Source organism: Pipistrellus hanaki (assembly GCF_964339955.1).
Source record: "Pipistrellus hanaki genome assembly, chromosome: 18".
Taxonomy (NCBI): domain Eukaryota; kingdom Metazoa; phylum Chordata; class Mammalia; order Chiroptera; family Vespertilionidae; genus Pipistrellus; species Pipistrellus hanaki.
In genome coordinates this window covers 24,476,412-24,497,731 of record NC_140520.1, presented here as the reverse complement: position 1 = coordinate 24,497,731, position 21,320 = coordinate 24,476,412, and the positions used below count along the sequence as shown (strand labels likewise).

General features: G+C 40.4%; 1 protein-coding gene across 2 annotated transcripts in view; it reads right to left on the bottom strand.

Moving 5' to 3' along the window:
• The window catches only part of PLA2G4A (phospholipase A2 group IVA), a 123,912-nt gene that overhangs the window by 93,081 nt on the left and 9,511 nt on the right, over positions 1-21,320 (bottom strand). The window contains exon 2 of one of the 2 annotated variants that reach the window (XM_084865519.1): positions 8,944-9,046. The exons of the other annotated variant lie outside the window; for it this stretch is intronic. Within the exon in view, the coding sequence (XP_084721645.1) occupies positions 8,944-8,976 (33 nt within the window). The 5' untranslated portion in view covers positions 8,977-9,046. The remainder of the gene's footprint in view (positions 1-8,943; positions 9,047-21,320) is intronic. 2 annotated transcript variants of the gene reach the window in all.

The following is a 21,320-nucleotide window of genomic DNA, read 5'->3' as shown; positions in this document are numbered from 1 at the left end:
GTATGGAACTGCCATTTGGCCCAGAGAGCGCACTTCTAGGAATATATCCTAAGAATCCTGAAACACCACTCAGAAAGAAAAGTGCTCAGTTTTAATCAATGACAATCCAAATACTTTTTTGATAATCCTTGCCATGTTTCTGTGTGCCAATACCACATAAAATTCCAAGCTAGGATGATCAGGCCTACCTTCTGACCCAAATAGAAGACTTTTCATTATGTTTCAGGGATAGTGCCAGAGATGATATTATTGAATCCACAACAGTGTTCATGGCAGCATTATTTACAAATAGCTAAGATCTGGAAACAGCCCAAGTGACCGGCAGTAAATGAATGGATAAAAACAAACAAACAACAACTGTGGTACATTTACACAACGGAATACTAGGCAGCTGTAAAAAAAGAAGGATCGCTTAACTTTTGAGACAGCATGGAGGGACCTGGAGGGTATTACGCTAAGCGAAATAAGCCAGTCAGAGAAAGACAAGTATCACATGATCTTACTTGTATGTGGAATCGAATGAAGAAAATAAACTGACGAACAAAATAGATCCAGAGCACTGAACAGACTGACAAATCTCAGAGAGAAAGGGGGAGCAGAAGCCTCACCAAATGCAACCATGCTCATGCCTTGATAGTGGACTTTCCAGCCTGCAGAACTATGAGAAATAAATTTATGTTGGTTTTAAGCTATCCATTCTGTGGCCTTTTGTTATAGCAACTCTAATGAATTTAAGACATGATGTATATATGTATGTCTGTTTGTATGTATCTCCTATTAATTCTGTTTCTCTGGAGAACTCTGACTGAAACAGTAACACAAAACTAAAACTCTGGGAGGGCCTTAATCACCACAATACATAGCAGCGATCCAGGAGAACACAGAAACCAGAAAGGTGAGCCCTATCTTGCCAAGGGGGCGTTTGCTGAGAAGAGGAATCTTAGAAACTGAGCAGCCTTTAAGGATCATGAGCCTTCTAAAGATAAGGACTCTAAGAAACCACCCCCTTCTTTCAAGTTGAAAACTCCATGGACTGTACCATAGGAATAACTATAATCAGCCCTTCCATGTCTGGCAGCCCAGTTTAGTGTCATCGAGGGAGCCCAGAAAACAGCTAACCTACAACTGGGGTTACATCTGTCCCAGACTTCCAGCTTCCCTGGGAGCCTGAGAGAAGCAAATAAAATGATCTCTGAAGGATTATTTCTACAGATAATTTTTTATGATCATGTTTAGTAAAGTCAAAGATAAATTAGGAGCATGAGGAGGTAGGACTCCGAGAGAACAAACCAGCGCAATTAATTAATGGGCACAAAAACAGACGCACCCAAGAAACAGCCACACTGGAGTTCAAGGAAATGGAAGTCGAGCTTAACTATGACCATATGGAACTGAAAACTATTTTTTTTTTTAAATGGCTGAGAAAAATTTTTAAAGAACCAAATAGAAATTCAAGAACTGAAAGGTAAACTTGGGTGACTTTCTAGGGCTTTTTGACCTATGATCTGTGGTGGAAAAGCAGAAACTTGGATGTTACTTTAAATAACTTTGGCCAAGCTGGCATAGCTTAGTGGTTGAGCATTGAGTTATGAACCAGAAGGTCATGGTTCAACTCCCAGTCAGGGTACATGCAGGTTCAATCCGCAGCGTGGGGATTTCTAAAGAATGCTTTTGTACACATTTTTTTTTTTTTTAAATAAAAGCCTGTGATACAGACACAGCAGGTACTATTCAGACCCTGTTTTCCTGCATGCAGCAGCTAAAACCCAGAGTTCAAGTGCTCATGAGCACGTAACTGAAGCTGAAACTGCCATTGGAACACTAGTTCTTTGATTACTGACTCAGCGTTTCCCCCCACCTCTGTTACCGTAATAATCTAGAATAATATCTTCATAATTTTTTTGGTAAACTTTCCCATCATCCCACAATGGCATTTTTTCAAAGGCCCCTGTATGGAAGCAGGCGGTCATGCTGGTGTATCCGAATGTCTGTCTGTCTGATGTGAAGACGGCCTTTGTTTCTGTGGACGAGGGGCAGTGCCCCTGGACTGCTCAGAGGCGGTGGGAAGAGGCGTGGCTTTGTTTTCTTTTCACTCCAGGAAAGTGACTCATGTTTTTAGAGTAAAAAGATGGAAATTTTTATAAATATTTTATTCTTTGCAATGATCTATCCTTGTAATGTGGAGGTCTCCCTGGCCCCAAAGGACTTCAGTAAGTCCTGGAGACACAAATAGTCTGCAAGTTGGGAAGCACTGAACTTTGCCATATAGCTATCACTCTATTTTCTACCACATTCTTTTTTTAGAAGTATATATATATATTGGTTTCAGAGAGAAAGAGAGAAGGAGAGAGAGAGAGAAACATTGATGAGAGAGACACATCCATTGGCTGCCTCCTGCAGGCCCCTTACTAGGATCAAGCTCACAATCTAGGCATGTGCCCTGAACTGGGAATCAAACCCAGGACCTCCTGGCTCATAGGCTAATGCTCAACTACTGAGCCACTACAACTGGGCTTCTACCACATTCTTGAAAGCCGGTATCACTGGGAGCAAAAGAACTTGCTGGCTGAATCTGCTGCTTCAGTCAACAGGATTCTCCAACATGTCACTGCATCACAGGCAGGACCAGGAGTCAATCCTGTGTGCCTCGAGGCAACCGAAACTGTGTTGGCCCGTCTGGCCCTGTTCATGACTAACTATCTGGCTTAGCTTTCCCACTTTCCCTTTTTACTAGAACTGATCTGTGCCGAGTGTGCTCGTGTATATGTTTTGAAAAGTATCATTCTGTGAAAACTGCAACAGGGAATGTTGTCACACACAAAAATTGGCATAGCACACAGTTTTTTCCTACATACACAGCAAGAACAAGAAGAATGGAGAAACCTGAAAGGCTCTTAGGATCTTTTCATTTAAAAGGGTGACAAATTGAAATACTGATTGAGTGTCCAATGTTGGGGAAGGTAAAGAAAATGTGATAGGCATGTGGTTTTCACATACTTCTCTGGAGGTTGGGGCTGAGAAAAATAAATCTGCATACAGAAAACTTAATCACTACGAAAAAAAACAACTGAAAAGAATATAACGTTATTGTTGAAATTCATCTATAGAAAAACCGTAACTATAAAAGGAAAGTAGGATATTGTTTTCAAAAAACAACAGCATTTTAAACCCTCATTATATGCTTTTCACAAGGATAAGACTTTAAAAAGAAGGAAAAGTATACATTGAAAGTAAAAGGATGCATATAGTAATCACAGAAACTAGAAGGGATTATATTAACAAAATAGAAAGTAAAATTGAAAACAAAGTCATTGTTAGAGATTTTTAAAAAAGGGCTGTTCATAACGATAAAATATCAATTAAACAGAAATATATACAATTCAGAAGTTAGATGCACTAATAAAATCTCTTCAAAATTCATAAAACAAAATCAAATATGAACTATATTTTTGTATTTGAAACATAGATCAAAATAGACAATATGCTGGTCCATAATCATTACAAACAAAAATTATGCAGAAGAAGTACAACTGGCATTACTTATAGATAACAGGAATGTGTAAGCTGAAAACCCAAAAGAATCAACAACTAGAATTATAAAGAAATTCAATAAATTGACTGTATCTACAAAAAAGTCCATTGTACTTCTATATAAATACAATAACTAATCAGAAAATTAAATTTATAATTATCTTTAGAGTGACACTAAAACATCAACTATCAAGAAGTACATCTAAAACAAAGAAACAAAAGATTTCTCACTGAAAACTATAATACATTACTGAGACAATTAAAGATAATCTAAGTAACATTTGTTTTGGATTAGATTCATGGGTTGTTAATAAATTGGAAGATGCAATATTGTTATCATTTTCATCCCTTCCCTAACTGATCTATAGACTTAAAACAGTACCAATAAAAATCTCAGCAGTTGTGTGTGTGTGTTTGTATGTATTGATAATTGATAAATTGATTCCAAAATTTATATGAAAATACAGAGTACTGAAAATAGCCAATACAATCTCCAAGAAGAAAAAATTGGAGAATTTACATAGATGCATTTCAAACTAGAGAAAAAAACAGATTGGTACTGGGCAAACACAGATTGAATGACTAACAGAACAAAATAGAAATCAAGTCACATATATGGCTGTCTGATTTTCAGCAAAGGCACCATAGTCATTCAGTGAGGACTTGACAGTTATCAGTAGACTACATAAATAGTTTATAGTATATACAAATAATAAAATACTACTAGATGGCAATATAAAGATCCTGCTACTGCAAAAACATGAATGAGACACACAGATATAATATTGAATACAAACATCTATATGAAGATCAAGAACAGCAAAACTTATCCTATATAATAAAAGCCTAATATGCTAAGTGTCTGGACGGATGTTCAACCAATCAAAGTGTAATATGCTAATGATATGCTAAGGACATTCAACGGCTCGCTATGACATGCACTGAACACCAGGGGGCAGACAGTTGACTGGTCAACCAGTAGCTTCCCCATGCCATGGGGAAGACACTATGACCAAAATTTATATGAAAAAACAGAGTACTGAATACTGAAAACAGAGTACTGAATAATCTAAATAACTAACGGGATTAGTTTTGTGTTGTTGTTGTTGTTTTTTTCAAAGCTTGTGTGTCTTTTTAAAAAATATATATATTTTATTGATTTTTTTACAGAGAGGAGGAGAGAGGGATAGAGAGTTAGAAACATCGATGAGAGAGAAACATCGATCAGCTGCCTCCTGCACACTCCCCACTGGGGATGTGCCCACAACCAAGGTACATGCCCTTGACCGGAATCAAACCCAGGACCATTCAGTCTGCAGGCTGACGCTCTCTCCACTGAGCCAAACCGGTTTTAGCTAATAGGGTTAGCTTTGTCATGATTTGTAGCCTACTTTACAATCAACACCAGCAATATTCAGTAGGTTAGCTTGCTGCTGGGGTCCAGCAGATCAGGACTGAACAAGATGGGCCAGACATGACTTGGAGTCCTCCTGTAGTTCCTCCCTGGCAGGCCAACCTTCTGCGTCTCTCCCTGGCCCCAATCAACCTGGCCTGCACCCTCTTGCAATCCAGGACCCCTTGCGGGGGATGTCAGAGAGCCAGTTTCGGCCTGATCTCACAGGGCGAGAGCTGCTCAGCCAGAAGCCAGACTCACTGCTGGCGAGCACAGCAGAAGTGGTGGGAGCATCTCCTGGCAGTGCTAAGAGAGCGGGCCTAGCCATCAGTCAGAAATTTACCGAGAGCTTCGGGATCCTGAGAGACATCGCCTGAGTGCACAGCTTTTGTGCATCAGGCCTCTAGTCTATAATAATAGAAATCAAATATTGGTTACCTTTGTGGAGTTTGACTGGAAGAGACATGAGCAACTCTTTGGGGGTACTTATAATGTTGTGTATCTTTACCTGGATGATGGTTGCATGTGTGGTATGTTATATTTCAATATTAAAAAGTCAAATAGGAGAATCCAAGATGGCTGCTCGGGTAGGCAACTAGCCGCAGCCGCACACAACAATTTCAATAAAATACAACTAAAATATAAAATAGACAATACCCAGAACTACAGGAAAGTCGACTGACTGGAAATCCTACAATAAGAAGCAAGGAGAAAACCAGAAGGAAGCGCGGAGGAGCTGTAAAAGCCTAAGGTACGGAGACACGCGGCGCGCGGAGAGGACGGAGCCAGAGAGGAGGGAGGCCGAGTGCCTGGCTGGCGTTCCCAAGCGGAAAGCAGATAAAAGCTCCGATTGTGCTGGGCCCAGCTCCAACTGCTCTGAACCCCAATTCTAGGCCAGACCCTGGGGACCCAGGCTCACCCATAGGGAGCTGGGCTGTAAGGCGGAACCCCAGGGAACGGCGAGAGGAGGTCCCGGAGGCGTGCACAGTGCGCACAGAGAAGGGCCGGCCGGCTGTGCCATGGGATTGCCCTGACGGGAAGGAGACAGGGGCTCCAGACTGCTCTGAACGCCACCTCCAACTCCACTTCCAACTGAACTGAACCCCAATACCGGACTCATTGGGGGAGAGCATGGACAGTTTGGCAGCAGGCGAAAATCGAGGGCACCTTTCTCTCAGAGGCACTTGCAACAAGTACTGAAGGACCCTGAGTCTCAGGAGTCGCATAGGGCGGGGCTGACGGAAGCCAAGGTTGTAGGCTCCACCCTGAAACCCCGCCCCATCAGGAAAGCTGCCTGCGAAAATGCCTAAACCAAATAGATCACAAACGAAAGAAATGGAGGACAAAAAGCGACTGGATATAGAGTTCAAAACCACACTTATAAGGTTTTTCAAGAGTCTCCTAGAAAAGGCCGATAAAATAAATGAGACCTATGAGGATATGAAAAGAGATCAACAAGAAATGATAAGGGATCAACAAGAAATAAAGAATACATTGTCTGAAATAATAAATATTATACAGAGTCCTAAAAACAGAATAGAAGATCGCAAGAATCAAGTCAAAGATTTGGAACATAAAGAGCCAGAAGACACTCCTCTGCAGAAGCTAGAAGGCAAGAGAATCCAGAAAATTGAAGATGATGTAAGAAACCTCTGGGACAACTTCAAACGATCCAACATCAGAATTATGGGGGTCCCAGAAGATGAAAGAGAGCAAGATATCGAAAACATACTGAAAGAAATAGTGACAGAAAACTTCCCCCACCTGGTGAAAGAATTGGACTTACAAGTCCAGGAAGCACACAGAACTCCAAATAAAAGGAATCCAAAGAGGACCACACCAAGACAAATCATAATTAAGATTCCAAGAGCAAAAGACAAAGAGAGAATATTAAAAGCAGCAAGAGCTAAGCAGGTGGTTACCTATAAAGGAACACCTATACGATTGTCAGCTGATTTCTCAACAGAAACCATGCATGCCAGAAGGGAATGGCAAGAAATATTCAAGGTGATGAATAGTAAGAACCTACGGCCAAAGATAATCTATCCAGCAAAGCTATCACTCAGATTCGAAGATCAGATAAAGAGCTTCACTAATAAAAAAAAGCTAAAGGAGTTCATCACCACCAAACCAGAATTATATGAATTGCTGAAGGGGGTTCTTTCAGAAGAGAAAGTAAATAAAGATAAAAATTATGAACAACAAATACGTAACTATCAACAAGTGAATCTAAAAACCAAGGAAACTAAAAAAAAATCTGATGAACAATATTAACTGTTGAATATAATCGAATCAGAGGTATGGAAGGGGAGTGAACTGATGATTCTTGCGGAAAAGGGGAGAGGGAGATGTGGAAAGAGACTGAACATAAATTGTGCACCTATGGATGAGGACAATGGGGGGTGGGGAAAGGAACATTTGTAATAATATGAACAATAAAAATTTATTTTAAAAAATAATAATAAAAAAATTAAAAAAATTAAAAAAATTAAAATTAAAAAGTCAAATAGAAAGAGAAGCTTTCAAAGAAAACTGAGAAGGAATCAACAGCAAGAAAACAAGAAACTGAAACAGAACCAGAGAAAATTGAGAAGACTTTCAAGAAGAGGTGAATAAGCAGCAGGGGTAGGGGTTAAAGGGGGGAACTAATGAATTTATTTAATTCACCAAAGATGCCCTTAATGAGACCTTTTTAAAAAATATATATATTTTATTGATTTTTTACAGAGAGGAAGGGAGAGAGATAGAGAGCTAGAAACGTCGATGAGAGAGAAACATCGACCAGCTGCCTCTTGCACACCCCCTACTGGGGATGTGCCCGCAACGTACATGCCCTTGACCAGAATCGAACCTGGGACCTTTCAGTCCGCAGACCGACGCTCTACCACTGAGCCAAACCGGTTTCGGCAATGAGACCTTTTTGTAAAGTGGAAGAGCTGAGATCAGTTTTCAGTCATTCAAGTTGTGAATGAAGAGGAAGAAGGAGCTGCAAAAAATCCTAACAAATCAATCCTTGCTATCTGAGCAAGGACAGAGAAAGGATGGTAGCCAGAGAGGGATGTGGGGTTAAAGAACGGTGTTTCCTTTTAAGTAAAAATGAGACTGTGGATCCTTAATATCCATAACATTTATTTCTAGTCTCTATAAACCTAACTGGATCCCTAGTCTTAAATTCAGCAAAGAAATTTCTCCTCTTTTACTTAATTTTTATCGTAAGAAAAAAAGGTATACTTCCAATGAAGTTTGGAAAATTATATCCTAAAATTTGAATCACTCAACTTTTTTACTAAAAATAAACCATCCATAGAAAAGTTTGCTTAAATATTTCTAAGGGAAAGGTTACAGAATCAATTACCCTGGAAATGCCTATCAAACTTGCAACTCAATGGTTATTTAATCTTGCCCTAGCTGGTTTGTTTCAATGGATAGAGCATCGGCCTGCAGACTGAAGGATCCTGGGTTTGATTCCCATAAAGAGCACATGCTCAGGTTGTGGGCTCAATCTCCAATAGGGGGCATGCAAGAGTCAGCGAATCACTGATTTTCTCTCATCACTGATGTTTCTATCTCTCTCCCCCTCTCCCTTCCACTCTGAAATCAATAAAAAATATATTTAAAAAAAATAGTTTCTTTTATCTTCTCCCCACCAATTCATGTGATGGATATAACATATGTACGCTGATAATTGCTAGGTGATCACTACATTTTTTCCTGTTCCTTGGAAGTTCAATACTGTTGCAGATGTTTTGGTATTTTTTCCCTCTGAGTACCTCTTTTTAGGGAAACTTGCAGTGATGAAAAGAAGAACTGGGTTCATTTTATCATGATCTGTAGCCTATCTATACCACATTAAACTCATAGTTTCATTTAAAAAAAACAAAACAAAAACAAAAACAAAAAAAAACAAACCCAGGGTTTGCCATAGAGTTTTACTTTACAATCAACACCAGCAATAGTCAGGCACAGAAGTATACAGTCTTCCTCCCATAAAAAGTATATATAAACAGCAAATGACTTACTATAATGTGCTGATAAGGATCTATAAATGACATTCTGGTTTCAACTACAGGAAAGCTCTTCACACTTCAAAGGCCTTCACTGGCACTCTAGCTTCGTTACAACCTACAAAATAAACAGTCATTGTTAAGCTTCCTCTTGGATGTAGTTCCAAGACTCGAATGATGATGGGTATGAACCGTAAGACGGAAAAGGATACCCAAGGGGACCAGCTAGACTGAGTCCCCTAATTGTGTATCAGAGATGGTTTACACATAGAACTTAGGGAAAGGACAAACATTATTTTGATAGTACTGTTTCATTTCCATATTTATTTGTTCAAATTTATTCTGTGAGTAATTAGTAAGAAACTCCAGGACTCTTTTGAATTTTCCAAGTGTTTTATGAGAAATTCATGGAAATTACGGAAAATGCAAATTATTTCTTGTACTGTTTATTTAAAAAAAGCCACATGCCATTGTTTGCTGTCTCAGTTGGGGCAGTATTATGCAAATTCATGATAAGAAAGGAATGTTTTTTTCCCCTTAGCTATTTGTTAAGAATTTTAAAAATATATTCATGCTTAATTTCAACTGTAGTGCTGACATTTTAAAGGTGAGATTTGTTCATTCTAAGGAACCAGTTTAATTTGGGAGCAGTTAAGTAAGAGACACTGTAATGAAAAAAACGCGCGATACTTTTTTTTCCTACAATTATTACCGTCCCCCATTATGAACATCCCCTATCAGAGTGGTACATTTGTCACAACTGAAGAACCTACATGGCCAAATAGTCATGTAAAGAGTATAGTTTACTTTAGGATTCACTTGATGCTGTACATTCTATGGGCTTTGAAAAACGTATAATGGCATGCACCCATTATTAGTGTCGTAAAAGTATTTGCACTGCCCTAAACACCCTCTGTCCTCTTCCTATTCATCCTTCCCTGCCCCCACCCCCAATCTCTGGCAACCACTCACCTTTCTACTGTGTCCTTAGTTTCCTCTTTTCCAAAATGTTATACAATTGGAATTATGCAGTATATAGGTAGCTGTGGAGGGCGGCTACAGTGTTTGGACAGGTTCAAGCCTTGGGCTGATGAGAGGGCACAGTCCTCTTATGGCCACGTGCAAGTCCCAGCTTGGTGGCCCTCCCAGCACAATTATAACCAGTTGTAAGCTTGAATCTGTGGTCCGAACATATGGCCCCACGTGCCTGAGTGATGTGGGCTTGATACAGTTTAGGTGCATGTAATTGATTAGGATTGAAACCCATGAGAATGTTGTAAACATCTTGACCACGCCCTTACTTTGCCTCCTGGCATCTGGCTATAAAATAAAGGCAGGGCTTGTAGTCCACCGCGCTGTCTCTCCATCCGGAAGCAGTGTTCCACCCAGACCCACCTTTTATTCTCTTGACTGTCTTTTCTCAATCATTCACCGCCCCCTCTCAGGGTCACTGAACCTGGCTGAGCTGGCATGGCACATACTTAGTAATATGCATTTTAAGTTTTCTCCATGTCTTGTTATGACTTATTTTTAACTTATTCCATTTCTACATGTACACAGTGTATTTATCCGTTCACCTACTGAAGGACATCTTGGTTGCTTCAAAATTTTGGTGATTGTGAATAAAGCTGCTACAAACAAAATCTTGCCACTTGTGAATAGCTGCTAGAAACATTTGTGTGCAAGATGTTGTGTGGAGATAGTTTTCAACTACTTTGGTAAATATGAATGAGTATGATTACTGGACTGTATGGTAACAGTATGTTTAGTTTTATTAAAAAACTGCCAAATTGTCTTCCAAAGTGGCTGTACTGTGTTGAATTCCCATCAGCAATGAATGAGAGTCCTTGTTGCTCCACATTCTCACCAGCATTGGATAGTGTCAATGCTCTGGGTTTTGGACATTTTAAAAGGTGTATAGTAGTATGACATTGTTATTTTAATTTCCACTCCCTGATGACGTATGATGCACCTTTGTACATGCTTATTTGCAGCCTGTAATATTTTCTTTGTTGGGGTGTCAAAATCTTTGTTCACTGAAACAACATAATTTAATGAAAACACCACTGGATATGGGAGCAGAAAGACTGTGATTCAAACTCCAGTTTCACATTCTATAAGACCCAGGCTACTCTGCCATAAATGTGAGAATCACTATCTTAAACGTTGTAGTAAGGGCATTCACAAGTGGCAAGAGTTCATTACTGTGCAAGGCACCTGTCCAACCATAGATACTAAATGCATTTAAGCTCCCAATTTCTGATCAAGATTACAGGCATTGACCTCTAATAACTACACACTTACTTTGAAAGATGTACTGTCTGTTGTAATTCCTGTTGTGACTAGAATCTTGGAAAATGTTTGATGGATTGGTCATTCAACAAATACTCATAATCTCTTTTGCGTTCTGCAATGTGCTCAAGAGCAAATGGCTAACCAGATAGATGTCTATCATGAAATTTTGTGGCTCTATAAATTTGTTACTGCTACGATTGGTAGGAAACTCAAGCAGTAAACAATGGTGACAATGGAAGTTATTCTCAAAAAAATTTCCATCTTAAAAGCAGTGCAATGACAGTAGCATAGCAGAAGAGCATCTGATAGGACCCCCAGACTTTCAATTCAAAAACAGTGGCTGTACACAAGAGATCCACTTAATTTCGGTTAGGCACTGGGGATGCAATAGTGCATAAGGCATGGCTTCTGCCTTCAATAGCATAATAAGGTAATCTGGGCATGGCATCAAATGCAGCCTGGAATGGAACTCCTTGCTCACATGTTGCTAAAAGCAATGCCATTTCCTATGATTAATGTTTAGAGTTGGAAAGGAATCTTGGAACTGATTCCTTTCCAAATTCCTTTCCAATATTTTGTTTGTAGCAGCTTTATTCACAATCACCAAAATTTTTACTCCTCTGTGAAAATAGTTTCGATGATTTCCTATTCTTTTACTACAAAATCAGAAATCCTCAACATGGCCTACAACTGTGGTTTTCTTATTTATTTACTACAAACCAAAGCAGAAAAAAACTTTTACATCACAATATAATACACAAATATAATACATGTATTTTATATATATATATATATATATATATATATATATATATATTACATATATTATATATATATATATATATGTGTGTGTGTGTGTGTGTGTGTGTGTGTGTATACATTTTGGAATGTATTCTCTCTCTCTCTCTCTCTCTCTCTCTCTCTCTCTCTCTCTCTCTCTCAAAAATATAGAAATTTTCTTATTTACTAAGAACAATGTACCCTGCTCTTTTGGATCTATTTCATTTATTACATCTAGTAGCAGCCCTCTAAATTGATTTAAAAGACTTCAAGATTGGATTTTTGTCTTCTTCCCCTTATCCCCAACTCTCCTCTTTTCTTTCAGTGTGACAGCCATACTGTTTTCTCTCTTTTATTCAAATGTGACATACTCTCTTCCACTATCCATGGAAACTACTTCCATCTATCCCTTTACTCAACAAATATTTAAGATATAACTACCATTCTGTCAAGCATTCCAGGGTCTGGAGAGGCAAACATAAATGAATGAGATGCATTTCCTATTCCTTTGGAACTTACATTTCTAGAGGGCAGTCAGAAAACAATGAATCCAAAAAGTGTCTGGAACTATCAGAAATAAAGATGTACGAAATGGTGGGAACAAAAAAAAAGAAGAAGAAGGAGGAGGAGGAGGAGGAGGAGGAGGAGGAGGAGAAGAAGAAAAGCAGATCTCGAGAGTAACCTGAGATCTGAAACAGAGCTGGCCACAGAGGGTGGAGAGGGAGTGGGTTTAGAGCATAGTGTTCCAGACAGCCCTTTTGAGGAATTGGGAGAAGAGGAGTGGCTGGTGAATGGTCAGCAAAAGCAAATATAGCTTCCGATGACGTTGGAAACAGAGGTGGGGCAGATCATGTAGAGCCTTGCAGGCAACTATTGTTCACCCAAATAAAGCTTAAATGCCACCTGCACAGAGACGCCTTCCATGACCTGCAGGGTAGGCGTGGTCTGCCTGTTACTGGTTCCATTTGCCCTTTGCAATTCTTCAAGACTTTCATTCCACTTATACTTTGTCTGCCTTTCCTAACGAACTAAAGATGCATAAAGCTAGGACCATATTTATCTTGGTCCCTACAATTTTCCCCAGTGTCTGCTGCAGTGCCTAAATTATGGTAGCTTCAGGATAGATATTTGTTGTATGGATAGATAGATGGATAAATGTTAGTCAATGAACAGGCTTATGTAGGAAGGAAATTCATATAATAATACTGGCATTCTATTTTGATATCTGTCTTATCCACACCTAACTATTCTTAATATCAAAGAATGTTAAATAGTGATCTCTAATTAAAGACATAAGCAGAACAAGTGAAATTCCAGAAGGGATGAGACAAGTAATCAAAATATTTAGAGAAAATGTGTTGCTAGTGCCCAAAATTTGCTGGCAGCGACTTTGTCCTCCCATTTCCAACAGCTTCATCATGACCACTGGGTTCACGTCCTCACTATTAACCATAATATAACCATTGTATCTTGCAGCAAGACCTGGATGGATGCTCCCCTAATATTAAAGCCCAAAGCAGAAAATATCATTAAGACAGCTTACTGTCCAAGTCTACTAGGTTAGAAACTACATGATACATATTAAACAAACATGATTTATGACACTGAATCTTAAACTCTCTTTTGTTCTTTAAATGCACCCAAAGTTAGGACTTTTCCTACCTTGCTGAAACCTCAGTCAGCCTCAGAACTTTTCTGTTAACAATTATGTTGTGTATACACACACACACACACACACAAACACACACACACACACACGTATAGGTATAGATATATAGATATACAAAAATGAATTCAGATATTAAAATACTGGGCCTAGGCATTCATCCAAAATTAAGTTTGATTTAGAATTGAAGTTTTTTTTTGTTTTGCTTTTTTTCTTCCCCAAGCTAGAGCCTATAGGGAAGGGAGTCTTTGATTTCTCCATTCCTCCTCACCCACCTCCCAAGCTTGATAACTCTGGTTTTTAACTCCTCATGGTTGGAGAATGTTGAAGGGAAAGTAAAGTTGCTACTTCACTGTACTATTTATAGGCTAGCTTTGTGACCTCTGGGACTGGTGCATGTTAAGGCTGATTCTTTCTCTCATGGATGTTTTGTGTATTTTTCTGAGATCTCTTCCCCGGTATTATTTGACATGCACCAATACATCTTGATTGTAGCTGGGGTCCCATGCTTTCCTCTACAACCCCAAAGCATCCTGTAGTCCACTTCCACAGGTCTGAACAGTAGTTACAAAATAGTCATGGGGATGTAAACTACAGCATAGGGGATATAGTCAATAATATGGTAATAACTATGTCTGGTGCCATGTGAGCACTACATTTATCAGGGGGGGATCACTTCATATCCAATATAATAAAAGGCTAATATGCAAAAGACCAAACGATGCAACAACTGGGACAACTGAACAACCGGTTGCTATGACATGCGCTGACCACCAGGGGTGTGTGTGTGGAACATGGCAGGTGTTGGCTGCACTGGGATGGTGGAGCAGGTGAGTGGGGGTTCCAGACCAAAGCAGAGCACCAGTTGGTGTCATTGGGGTGAGCCTCTGGTGGTTACTGAAAATTCTTTGCTCCCGTTTGCCATGGTGCTGCCCAGGACTAGCACCGGCCCTGCTCACACCCACTACCGGTGCCTGGTGCCAGTCCTGATCACTCAGTGCTATCAGCAGGTTCAAGCAGTGGCTTCTGGCCCTGATGGCCCTGAGGGCTTCTGCACCTCCCCCTACTCCTGAGGGACAATCAAGGCAGCAGCTGCCACTCACACCCACTGCTGGCACCGGCCCCAATCGCTCCATGCCATTAGCAGATGCGAGCGGGGCCTGTGCCATGTGTGAGGGGGCGGCAGCAGGGTCAGGGCTGCCAATAAACAGGGGCCCTGGTGCATGGCAGGAGGGGCCAAGACCCACCCCTGTACCCACTGTGGCCTCGCAGCCCACAATTCCTTTCAAGGTGCACAAATTTGTGCACTGGGCTCCTAGTATTATGTAAATATTGAACCAGTATGCTGTACACCTGAAACTAATACAAAATAATATTGACTATCAACTGTAATTGACAAATTAAAAAAATAATACAGAGAATTTTCATTCTGCACTCATGTCTGAAAGAAATAACAAAGCAGTCATATCGGCTAACGTTCACTTTCTTCAGGATAATCACTGGTCCTGATTGTCGGACAATAATGGCCTTTTCAATTAATTACAAATATGCACCCATTCATCCTTTTCCCCCTCCTAACCTGTTCATAATAGCAGCAGATATTTTAGGTTTCCATGGAATTAAGGCATTTCTGTCAAGCTAGCCACATTAAACCAAGAAAATGCTTTTTCCCCACAATGAGCTCAGTCCTGGAAACCTTATTATGACAAGGTTGCCAAATCACCCTCATAAATGCTCATAAAACAGTAGTTTAGCGTTTTTTTGTTTTTTTATAACTAAGCTGAATAACTATTCTTGGTGAGTGTACAGACTTTTAAGTCTGAAGCAAGAGCTTTATGGTTCCTTTTTTTTTTTTTTTTTTTTTTTTTTTTGCTGCTCTGTAATTAGAAACTTCCTGAACACTAATGAGAGGGAAATTTAGATATATTTTTCAACAAACACTTGTCCATGCAATGCAACTGTTGGCTCTCAATGAATGCTTAACAATGTGTGGTCTGTCCAAAACCCCGTTAGTCATGTTGTGTCAGGGCAAGATGGGGAAAGTGAACCAGAGCCAGAAACACAGACTGGAGGGTTTCATCAACTCCCCTTCCCCGCAGAGAGTGACAGGACAACAGGAAGAGAGGGGCTATTATTAGGTTGTGGTATCTGGAGGAAAGGGTCCATTTCTCATTCCTTCCCTTTCATTGTGTAACAGACCAGAGGAGGTAATGAGAGGTTCAGCAGGCTCCCCTCCTGGAGCCAGACTGAGTGAAGTCCAAGCCTATCTCCTCCTGTATGGGCCTGTGTGATCCTGATCCTCCGCTTCCTTATCTGTAAAATGGGGAGATGACCCCTCAGAGAGACAGTGGGAGGATGAAATGAGAAAATGTATGTCAATCATCAAGCCTACTAGCAGGTCATAAATATACTAAAGTATCATCCTATATAATAAAAGGCAAATATGCAAATAGACTGAACGGCAGAATGACCGGTCACTATGATGGGTACTGACCACAAGGGGGCAGACGCTCAACACAGGAGCTGCCCCCTGGTTGTCAGTGTGCTCCCACAGGGGGAGCGCCACTCAGACAGAAGCCAGGCTCATGGCTAGTGATTGTAGCTACAGTGGTGGGAGCCTCTCCCATCTCCACATCCACGGCAGAACTAAGGATGTCTGACCGATGGCTTCCTGCAGGGAGCAGGCCTAAGCTATCAGTCGGACATCCCCCGAGGGCTCCCAGACTGTGAGAGGGCACAGGCTGGGCTGAGGGTCCCCACTGGTGCATGAATCTGTGCACTGGGCCTCTAGTTTAATATTATTGTTGTTTATGAAACTGATGCTTTCCCCAAACTGCCTCAACTTCCTGAGAATTATTTGGCTCTTTGGAGATTTCTATCAAAATCAAGTAGACAAATTTGTTGAGTATCTTTTATAATGACTGTACTTTTTCCTATTTGACTATGTCTTTTCATAGAAATTTAAAAATACTGTTGTTTCTGCTCTATTAAAAATTTTAATAATAAAGAATATTAGACCTCTGACTTGTCTGCTTCCAAATTCAAAGCTTTATCTACAGAGAGATGTTTAGGGGAGTGCACTGTTATATCCATCATCATCTTTTTTTATGCCGATATATAGCTATATGGTATCGCTAAATTTGTAAACTCTTAAATTTGCTGGTATTATTTTTAGAAACCTAAGCTAAGCAAAGAGTTTGATATTACTAACAAGCACAGAAAAGTTAAGAAACAAAAGGAATTAAAGTAAGTAAATGAGCTGCTTGATTTGAAAAATGTCTCTCAAGTTACACTCTCAGTTTTAGTACAGAAAGCCTGTTAAGAGAGCTCTCCTGTCCTCAAGGCACTCTAAAAGTGAAGGAACCCATTAATTAGGTCTGTTTCATAAGCCAGGGACCCAGCAGCATGGAACCTGTCTCCTCTGTCCCACAGATGCCTGGTCCCTGTGGCTGATGTCCACGCTATTCTTGGTGAATTGACTTTTTATGTTCCATAATTATTTCTTAGCCTCAAATTTGTATTATTGAAAGTTCATAATTTCAACAGACAAATCTATATATATATATATAGATTATCTACCAGAGTTTGGGAGAGGGGAAACATTTATGAGGTTTAAAATGGTAAAGGCCCGACAGGAAAGGTAAGTAACTAAGCTGATATTTGAAGCCATGAATGGGCTTAGCTGTACAGAAAGGGAAAATGGGAAGATTTCCTCCAAGAAAGGCCAGAAGCAGGAAGCGGCAGCCTAACCAGAGCGGCTCCATCCCACTGCACTCTCTTACTAGTGCTGCTCCCATCCCCCCACATACACACCTTCTCTATAGGATAGTCTCTGCCTGTCCATCAGGGTTCCCTGTAATACACTCACTCTTAGAAGTAAACCGTCTTTTAACCTGTCTACTGGGTTAAGACCCCTGTATTTCTCCTTGATGTCTACAACCACAGTGTTATAGACTATCTTACCATTATGTGGAGTGCATGTCACCAACATGAAGGGAGTTCTCTCTCTCTCTCCCTCCCTCCCTGTATTCCTATTGGGCCCTGATGTGTCATGCAATGACTATTGATTGAAGGATGAATGAACAAACTTGGGAATTTGTGTGGTGTTTTGGAGAAAATGGCCAGACCATAGATGAGGTCTTGTGTTGAGAAATCATCAAGGAGAAGTAGAGCCTATTTATAGAATCTGGAATGATAAACTGGATGATATCTTAGCAATTACTACATTATTTTAAGAGTTCTGACCAGCCAGCATGGCTCAGTGGTTGAGTTGTCCACCTATGAACCAGGAGGCCAGGATTTGATTCCTGGTCAGGGCACATGCCTGGGTTGTGGGTTTGATCCCCAGTGTGGAGTGTGCAGGAGGCAGCCAATCAAGATTCTCTCTCATTATTGATATTACTATCTCTCTCTCCCTCTCTGAAATCAATAAAAATATACTTAATATGTTTAAAAGTGTATATATATATATATATATATATATATATATATATCAGTTCATACTTATTCAACATTTCCAAGGTGCCAGGTACTGTACTAAGGGATTCATATACACCATCTCATTTGGTCAATTGACAACTCAGACTGAGGCAGACAGCACCCTTAGCCACACTCTAAAGAGAACACTGTCTCCCAGGAAGACTAAGAAACTTTCCCAGGTCATCTGTGTCAGTAGGTGCTGAGCCAGCCCTGGAATCCTGACACTCTGCCTCGTACCAAATTGGTTCTTTCTATATCATTCCTCCACTCTACCCTCAAGAACAAGAGGGATTTTGAGACATTCTACAATATGCAATAATGTTAAGAGTCTTAGCAGAGAGCCAGCACAATGGGAATGATGCTTTGTATTAGTTTGCTGAGGCTGTCAAAATAAAATTTTACAGACTAGGTAGTTTCAGCAACAGAAACTTTCTGCCTCACAGCTTCAGGGGCTGGAAATCTAAGACCAAAGTATCTGCAGATCTGGTTTCCTCTGAGGCCTCTTCATTGGCTTACACATGGCCACCTTCTCCCTGTATCCTCACTTGGTCTTTCCTCTGTGCCCACACATCACACTGTCTGCTGTGTATCCAAATTTCCTCTTCTTAGGAGGGCACCAGTGGGCTTGGTTAGGGCCCATCCTAAGGTCCTAACTCTATCACTTCTTTTAAGGCTCTACCTCCAAATGCAGTCACTGGTTGTGGGGGTTGGGGTAGGTTACAGCTTCAACTCACAAATTGGGGGAGGGGGGGCGGGGGAAGCAGAGGATGGGAGGATGGGGGCACAATTCAGTCTATTACACACTGGTAATATAAACAGAGCATTTAAACTAAGAAGCATACAATCGTTAACTGAGAAAAGTCCTGTTTGGGGAGGGAGGGACACAGCCAGCCAAAGAGGCCCAGGTGTGATAGCATATGCTTCTAAATCAGGACTGTGGAGTTAAACCTAATCAGGTGAACCTGTTTTGTAGGCGAGGACACTGGCCAGCCCGGCTCACAGCTGCATTATGACATTATGAACAAACCAAGAATATCTCTTGGCCAGAAGCCAGTTTCCTAATTTTCTTTCCTTGATTTCTTGTTATTCTCTCTGATTTGTTGTTATTTTCCATTGTTTCACCTCTTTTTTTTTTTTTTTTTTTTTTTTTAATATATTTTATTGATTTTTTTTACAGAGAGGAAGGGAAAGAGAGAGATGGGAGAGAAACCTGGACCAGCTGCCTCTTGCACACCCCCTACCGGGGATATGCCCGCAACCAATATACATGCCCTTGACCCGAATCGAACCCGGGACTTTCAGTCCATAGACTGACGCTCTACTGCTGAGCCAAACCGGTTTTGGCCATTGTTTCACCTCTTACTGGCCACAAACAAGCAGCCATATAGACTATAGTGCAGGTCACACAATTTTGGAACTAGAAGAAAACATTTATAATCGCCACCTAGACAGAATTTCAATGTGCAAGTGTGTACCTGAGGCCTAAAGATGTAAACAAATGGATCCAAGCCCACCCAGTTAGGGAAACCGTTTTCTTTAATTTTTTTTTAAATTACACTTTACTTTCATGATTATTCCATGTTAGTTTCAGATGTACAGCATACTGGTTAGACAATCATGTACCTTAAAGAGTGTGGAATCTAAAGAACAAAATAAACAAAATAGAAACAGACTCAGAGAAACAGAACAGACTGATGGTTGACAGAGGGAAGGTGGGGTTGAGGGGCTAAATACAAAAGGCTAAGGGATTAAGTATACCTTGCTAGTTATGGAATAATCGCAGAAATGTAAATTATAGCATAGGGAGTATAGTCAATAACATGGTGTTAACTATGTACGGGGCCAGGTGGGTACTGGGACTATCAGGGGAACAGCTGAACGCATCTCTTCACTCCCAGCCAGCTACTCTTTGTAAGCCACCAGCAACCCACCCACTTCCGGAATGCTTGAGCTAAAAAGGAAACATAGCCAAAATGAAACAGAACATATAGGTAAATTTTAATTTGACCAGAATTTTAAGTTTCAAGTTATCGTTTGCTGATAAGCTCAAAATATGAATTAGAAGGAAGTGAATAACTGAATTTATCTCTATGATTCGTCCAATAAAGCTTCAAAAGAGTCATTTTCATCGTTTATACTTCTCTAGGTTTGAATCATAGTTATCCGATGTTTACTTACAAACACTAAGTGGATTGTTTCCAAAATTCCTCTTCCCACCCAAACATTATGGAGTAATATCCCATCGACAAGTGTAAACTATATTTGTTTATTTTTAGAAAATGAGTAACATTTCACCTTCTACCTAAAAGAAACTGATAATGGTGATGTACTGGGTATTAACACTTTTTCAATATATCTAACAATATGGCACAAAAGGCTAAGAAAAGGGGTGTATTTTGAGAAGCACATTATTTCTACAGCCTCTCTCTCTCTCTCTCTCTCTCTCTCTCTCTCTCTCTCTCTCTCTCTCTCTCTCCTCTCCTCTCCTCTCCTCTCCTCTCCAGACTAGACAGTTCAAAATATTCTCCCCTGGGGCGCATTTGTGTTTTGTTGAGGCTTCCACTCCCTCCTTAATTGCTGCCTTTATTGAATGACGTACTGAAGATTGCCACAGCAGCAAAAGCCATATACTTTTCCTAAAGTAAACATTCCCGGGAAAACCCCCAGGAAAATGGTCATGCTGGCTTTAATGTTTCATGAGCGTGAGGCTGATCTTGTAGTTAAAGTAGGAAATGTTGACTATGATCTTGAAGCAGAAAAAATGGACAGGAAACATGGCAGGAATGGTAGAAGATCAGCAAAGCCATATACCTGCCCACCTCAGGTGTTAACTGTGAAGTTCAACTAGACCAGCATTCTGCAGTACTGGAGGGGGGAGCCTGTAATAGGAGTCAAGTTCACCATTCCTTTGTCAGGTGATAAGAAGGTTTGAAGTATGCTTCCAGATACTGTGAATGGCAGTTCACCTTTGAAATGCACAGGAAACCCAGTCTTTTGCAGGATTAAGAGCTCCTGCAAAATAGAAAGTATTTCTTTCCTCTCCTTCCTTCCTTCCTTCCTTCCTTCCTTCCTTCCTTCCTTCCTTCCTTCCTTTTTTCCCTTCCTTCCTTCCCTCCCTCCTTCCCTCCCTCCTTCCCTCCTTTCTTCCTCCCCCCTCTCTTTCTCTCTCCCT